Source organism: Lynx rufus, unplaced genomic scaffold (genome assembly GCF_022079265.1).
Source record: "Lynx rufus isolate CCGP_SWC_20201006 ecotype Redwood Valley unplaced genomic scaffold, mLynRuf1.p SCAF_1, whole genome shotgun sequence".
Lineage (NCBI taxonomy): Eukaryota > Metazoa > Chordata > Mammalia > Carnivora > Felidae > Lynx > Lynx rufus.
The window spans coordinates 187,974,289-187,981,670 of NW_025814823.1; the positions used below are offsets into that span (position 1 = coordinate 187,974,289).

Here is a 7,382-nt window from a genome sequence, read left to right on the forward strand (position 1 = left end):
TCTGGCAGACACAAAAAATCCCACCACCACCACCCCCCCCCCCCAACGTACACAATTTAAAAAAAAAGAGAGAGGGCCACGCGCATGCTCCCTACTCAGGTCAGCCGAGCCCTCCGCCGGTGGCTCAACGCGCCTGCGTGCAGAGAGACACCTCGCTCTGTCTGCAGGCGGGAACCCACAAGGAGAACCCGGATGGAACCCTGGCGCGGCAGGGGTGGAGGTCGCTGCGGACGCTTCTGTCTCATCGCGCCTCGTAGCTTCCTGCTCGGGGACCCGACCAGAGGAGTCGCCGCCCTGCCCGGTTCCGGCGCCCACAGGCTGGATCCCAGCCCTAGCGGAGAGCGACCTGGAGCCGGAGACGGGCGCCTAAAAGAAGCCCGAGCATCCCTTGGGCCTGCGCCCAGGCTCGGAGACGGGCGGGTGGAGACCGAGCGGAGTCTTCTTTTCTCGCCGCCGGCGTCCATAGCTCGCCCGGGCCGCTTCCCAAGCGCGCCGTCCTTAATAATGCACCAACAGGTCCTACCAGTTACGAGCTGCGTGTGCTTTACATGCACGCTTAATCATTAAAGCTCCCAACAACCCTGTAAGGTAGGTACTATTGTCATCCCCACTTGAGGAATCGAGGCTTGGAAGGGACCCAGCCTCCAGGTGACAAAGCCAGGATCCTAGGCTTTTGCCTCTGGAGCGTGTTTGCTCAGCTACTATATTTCCGCCCCCTTTCTCCGGGCTGTTGCCTTTAACTGCAAAGTGTACTGATGAATCCCGTCCCCCGGACACCCCACCTCCCTTGGACTGGCATGGGCGATGGCTAGAGAGAAGTTGAGTCACGTTTGGTTTGGAGTTACAGGTTTACCGTTGCATTTGGGTTGTTTTGTTACTGCTGAAATATATATTTTAGCATTTCCCAAAGATTTCTGTTATATGAATGTTCACTTTTAACTGTTGTGATACCTTTTCATATATACCCTTGTGCCTCATGAACTTGCAAAAACATTTTTGTTATATCACATCTTTCACTCTGCATCTTGAGATAACTCCCAAACTCTCAAAAGAATCATTCTAAAAACGAAGTATGTCTATTTGAATAAGATAATGCTCTTTTTGTTTACTGTTATGGAAAATTCCCCACATAACATAAAAATAGAATAGTGTAGTGATACGAACCCATCATTCAACTCCAACAGTTACCAACTCAAGGCCAATCTTATGCCTTCTGTCTCCACCCCACTCTGTGTGTGTGTGTGTGTGTGTGTGTGTGTGTGTGTGCGCGCGCGCGCGCGCGCGCGCGCGCTGAAGTAGGGTATTTCAAAGGAGATCCCAGATGTCTTTTCATTTGTAAACCAGTAAGTCTGTATCTCCAATAAATGAGGTGTTTTTTTTTTCACACAAGCATACCATTATCACATCTATTTAAATGAACAATAATTTCTTACCATGATGATTCCTTTTTAACGTTTACATATTTTAGGATATTGTGATTACTAAATACCACAGAGGAGCAAATGAAAATTGTGAGGTTCTAAAATGCAAGAAAGCCTCTTGGGCGGTAAATTAATCTTTAAGGATCTTGAAAATTCCTGCTACCCAGTCTCCCTTTTTGAGGGGGATAGGAGGCATGCTGCAAATGAATTTCTCTAAAAATTCTTTTGTTCAGAACAGGTACATTGTCAGTCAAAACATACTTGGTAGCATAGTCAGGGTGGATTGGAATAGACCCTTAACTGGTCCTGTAATAATTTCTAATGAGACTGAAGCAAAGCTTTTCCATTCACTTCCTCTGTCCCCCAAAACACACATAACAAATATACATAAGAGAATATAGAAAGATAAGCGTTTTTATGCTGTCATAATTTTATTATCAATTAGGAGAGTTTCTAAACAGAGTTGTCCCTCTAGTCTTCATCACTTGACAAAAGAAAGCTTAAGATCAACCTTTAAACTTCAAATCATCTGTATTGAGTGGCAGACATCTGATTTTTAATTGACTCAACAGACAGCTATATGGCATGTCAACTTATTAGTTTACATAGAAGTACATTTTAAAGCTAGTTAATTGTGGCACAGCCACTAGAAAGTGTTTTAAGTTAATATTCTTGGCTTACTTATTGTGAGGTTTTTTTATGGCCAAAATGGGCATTTGGATTTAAATGTGTCCCTGTTAAGTTATTTCAGCGACATTCTGTAGTGTAGGACTTTGGACACTTGGAGGGTCACTTGTTTATCTGGGAGATAAAACCATTTTCTTTTTTATATATTTATTTTATTACTTTATTGATAGAACCCACAAGTGGGGGCAGAGGCGGGGGGGGGGGAGAGAGAGAGAGAGAGAGAGAGAGAGAGAAAGAATCCTAAGCAGGCTCCATGCTCAGTTCAGAGTCCAATGCAGGGCTTGATTGCACACCCCTAGGATCATGACCTGAGCTGAAATCAAGAGTTGGATGCTCAACCCACTGAGCCACCCACATGTCCCAGAACTATTTTTCTAAGGTATATTTGAGCCTATCTGTGGATTATACCTTTGCTCATTGCTAAGGAGGGAGAAAAAGAGAAAAGGCCTGGCTTTCTTTCTTTTTAGGTCCTTTGACTTTCTTAGGAGGCTGTCATCAACTCAGAAACTTAAATGCCTATTAAAGCATTTAGACTTTACTTAGCAACCTAGAATATCTGCAAGGTAGGGGTTGGCCCAAAGGATATGTCTTTATTCCTCTAAATATGACTATTTACTATGATATGTATTCGCATCACCAGGACAAGATTTACAGTCTTTTCTTTTTTAAGTAATATTTATGGCCAACATGGGGCTCAAACTCACAACCCTGAGATCAAGAATCACATACTGTACCAACTGAGCCAGCCAGGTGCCCCAAGATTTAGAGTCTTTTGTCCTTCTGAAGAAGCTGATTTATTAGTTCTAAAATATGCAGGGAGATACATAATTTCAAAGGAGTTCCCAGTGATTATGATGAGTATCTCTTATTAAAGATTACTGTTCTAGTTACTATTTGTAAAATTATCTAAAATGTTTATGTAGAATACAGATTTTGGGCCCCTACTGTAGAGCTAGGAAATCAGAATCTCTGGGGGTGGGGCCACGAATTTGCATGTTAACAAAAAACTTTGCTGATTCCTCCATTTACTAAGGAGGAACCACTACTTTCTGGTTCTTGTCCTCAGATTGAAACAAATCTTAATCTTGGGAATACTGCTTATTTTCATTCCATTGTTTCAGCTTCTTTCTTGACTGCTTTTACTGATGGGTAGTTCTATGAAAAAGCATCATGAAATTCCTATTGTAAAAAGGGTGTCCTTCTATGAGACATTTTTCTGAAGTCTCAGTAACAAGAATAGTTGTGTTTCTCTTGAGCAACTTGTTTTCCTTTTGTGCATGGACAATATGAATCATGGACTGGTAGTGTGTTACACTTTGGAAGCAAGGAAGCTCTGAGCCAAATCTGTGTCAAAGTCTGCTTAATCAGACCCATTTGAAATTCTCTGCTTAAGTTGGAGTCAAAGCCACTCAAGCATCAAATAGTTTTACAGACTTGTCTAATCCTTAACTACGAAAAAGAACTAGTCACTGTGTCAAAATATGCCCTTACAGCGCTTAGTGAATGATTCCCTTCTCTATATCCTTGTTCATAACTGCTGGTGTCGTATGTCCTTGGTGTAGAATGAAAGGAGGGGGTGGTAGTGAAATGCCATTTCAGGGAATACAAAATGTAGCAACTTTGTTTGGAACATACATCATTGAGAACAAATTAAGCCATAACTGCAATTCACCAATAGAGGATTTATGAGTATTGACAAATTACGTGAGTCCACATCTCCCATACGTAGCTTGCTGGCAAGTCATTTATTCCAGGGTATTAGCTGTGAGTTGATAGCTTTAAGTTGGACTGCCATGCTGTCATGGTTCACTTTGAATGGACATGTTATAGGATATTTCTTGACATTGTACACATGACAGGATGGCATGTGATGTGGCTTTGTTTTAATTCAGTTAGCCACTGATTTTTAATGTGTGGGTTATATTTTACTCCCAAAGCAAAATTCTGCAGCATCTCTGGAATACTACCTGAGAATTTTGGGGTGCCATGTCGAAGAAGCGAAAATGGGATGATGACTATGTTCGTTACTGGTTCACCTGTACAACGGAGGTTGATGGAACTCAACGCCCACAATGTGTATTGTGTAACTCGATATTTTCAAATGCTGACCTCAGACCATCGAAATTGTCTGACCATTTTAACAGACAGCATGGTGGTGTAGGTGGGCATGATCTCAATAGCCTGAAGCATATGCCAGCACCATCGGATCAGAGAGAAACCTTGAAAGCATTTGGAGTTGCGTCTCATGAGGATGCCTTATTACAAGCATCATATCAGTTTGCGTATTTATGTGCCAAGGAGAAGAATCCTCATACAATAGCTGAAAAATTAGTGAAACCATGTGCATTGGAAATAGCACAAATAGTTTTGGGACCAGATGCACAAAAGAAGCTTCAGCAGGTACCTTTATCAGACGATGTGATCCATTCTAGAATTGATGAAATGAGCCAGGATATCTTACAGCAAGTTCTAGAAGACATCAAAGCCAGTCCTCTCAAAGTGGGTGTTCAACTTGCTGAGACAACTGACATGGATGACTGCAGTCAGCTAATGGCGTTTGTACGATACATAAAAGAAAGAGAGATCGTAGAAGAATTTCTCTTCTGTGAACCATTGCAGTTAACAATGAAAGGAAAAGATGCATTCAATCTCTTCAGAGACTTCTTTTTGAAGCATAAGATAGCACTTGATGTATGTGGCTCTGTTTGTACTGATGGTGCCTCTTCTATGCTAGGAGAAAATTCAGAATTTGTTGCTTGTGTGAAAAAAGAGGTACCTCATATCGTGATCACACATTGCTTGTTGAATCCCCATGAACTTGTCACAAAGACCTTGCCTACAAAACTGAGAGATGCTCTGTTTACTGTGGTGAGGGTAATAAATTTCATCAAAGGACGAGCTCCAAATCATCGGCTCTTTCAGGCTTTTTTTGAAGAAATTGGAATAGAGTATAGTGTCCTCCTTTTCCATACTGAAATGAGATGGCTTTCCCGAGGTCAAATACTTACTCATATTTTTGAAATGTATGAAGAAATAAATCAGTTCCTTCACCACCAAAGTAGTAATTTAGTTGATGGCTTTGAAAATAAGGAGTTTAAAGTTCACTTAGCATACCTTGCAGATTTATTCAAACACCTAAATGAACTTAGTGCATCTATGCAAAGGACTGGGATGAACACAGTATCAGCTAGAGAAAAGTTATCTGCTTTTGTTAGGAAGTTTCCATTTTGGCTAAAGCGAATTGAGAAAAGAAATTTTACCAACTTTCCTTTTCTTGAAGAAATAATTGTTTCAGATAATGAAGCAGCCAGCATTGGAGCAGAAATAACCCTGCATCTGCAACAGTTGAACAGCTTCTTCCATGGATATTTTTCTGTTGGAGATCTTGATGAGGCAAGTAAATGGATACTGGATCCATTTCTTTTTAATCTGGATTTTGTTGATGATGGTTATCTGATGAAAAATGATCTTGCTGAATTACGAGCTAGTGGCCAAATCCTCATGGAATTTGAGACCATGAAGCTTGAGGATTTCTGGTGTGCTCAATTCACAGTGTTTCCAAGCCTGGCAAAGACAGCTCTACAAATCCTTGTACCATTTGCAACCACATACCTTTGTGAGTTGGGATTTTCATCACTTTTACATTTTAAAACAAAGTCCAGAAGCTGCTTTAATATGAATGATGACATCCGTGTGGCTATTTCAAAAAAAGTTCCTCGTTTCTCAGACATCATTGAACAAAAGCTACAGCTACAACAGAAGTCACTATAAGCTGATACATTTTTTAATGTATAATTTTTAATATATTCTTAATTTCATTGTAAAATTAAACTGCAATGCTGATTCTTTTCTATTTATGGTATACCAAATCCCATGGAAAAGTTCGGCTTGTTTTTCACTTTCACGTGAGGCATGTGAAACTGTTCTGAGAATAAAAACACAAGCAGCAGTAAAGACTAAGTACCACCACCTAGTTGATACATAGAATTCTTCTAATTCTAAGTGTGTGTTTAACCTGATGATGTGATACATAAAGACTCACAAGCACTAGACTATCCAGCTAAATGGTACACTAGGCTAGGAATGGAGCCAGAGAAAAGAGAAGATTTCCCAGAACATGCCTCTTCATCTTAAGAGTAAAAGTTGAAGGACCAAATGACAGACTGAGGCCTTGCATCTCTGTGAGTGTTGTTATGGGGAGGTTAATGGGATCAGAAGAGGATTATGAAATGTTATAGTGGGAGAACGGATGATTCTAGTTTACATAAGATTTACTTTTAAATGTCTTCTTTGGAGTTAGTCTTACAGTGTCCATTTCTCTAGCTCCCGTGCTCTAAATATCATGACATTAATAAATATCCTAATATCCTATTAGTCACTCTTTGTCTTCTTTTAAATTGTATCAGGACCCCAAGTCATTGAGGCTGTTAAAAAGAAGATGCCAGAGCCTCACCCTAGAGATTCTGATTTAGCAGGCCTGGGATAAGCTCAGGGCCTTCATTCTTAACCAGCTTTCTAGATGGTTCTGATGGATTCTTTGGACCTCTGGCCTCATCTTATTTTTCCTTTACCCCAGTTTTCTCACTTATTTTACATCTCATGCTATGTGTATTGTTCTAACATAGTTCAAAACTTCTGAATAGACCAGAATATAAATAATAAATAAATTGGCATGAAATCACTGTAGTAATTCAGGGCCATCAAAAAAATCCCTATGGGAATTTAAGTTAATACACTTCTGGATAATAATTTGGTAAAATATGCTTTTTAATTGTAATAAACTTACATTTTTATTTCAAAACTTTATTATCTTATCAAAGTAGCTTGCTAAAAAATGGGTCTTATAATGAAAAGCCACAGTTCCTTTCCTGCCCAATTACTGTAACCGTCTCTGCTTTAATTTTTTGTGGTTCCACCCTTCTGTGTTAGTAATGTGTTTATGACAAACACATATGCCAGTTTTGTGTTTTGTTTTGTTTTGTTTTGTTTTTTATTAAGTAAACTCTAACATGAGGCTCAAACTCACAACGCCGAGACCAAGAGTTGTGTGCTCCACTAACTGAGCCAGCCAGGTGCCCCAACATATGCCAGTTTTGATTTATCAGCTTTAACTTTTTTAAGTTTATTTATTTTGAGAGAGAGAGAGAGAGAGCACAAATGGAGAGGGGCAGAGAGAGAGGAAGAGAGAGAATCCCAAGTGGGCTCTGTGCTCAGGGATCCATCTCACAAACCCTGAGATCATGACCTGAGCCCAAATCAAGAGTCAGACACTTA

At 40.3% G+C, this 7,382-nt stretch overlaps 1 protein-coding gene across 1 annotated transcript; it reads left to right on the forward strand.

Moving 5' to 3' along the window:
- The first annotated feature begins 215 nt into the window (after nucleotides 1-215).
- On the forward strand, nucleotides 216-6,479 carry FAM200C (family with sequence similarity 200 member C). Its single transcript, XM_047091488.1, has 2 exons — nucleotides 216-588; nucleotides 4,046-6,479. Exon 2 carries the CDS (start codon nucleotides 4,095-4,097, stop codon nucleotides 5,877-5,879), a length of 1,785 nt encoding a protein of 594 aa, XP_046947444.1. The 5' UTR covers nucleotides 216-588; nucleotides 4,046-4,094; the 3' UTR covers nucleotides 5,880-6,479.
- Nucleotides 6,480-7,382: the final 903 nt, after the last annotated feature.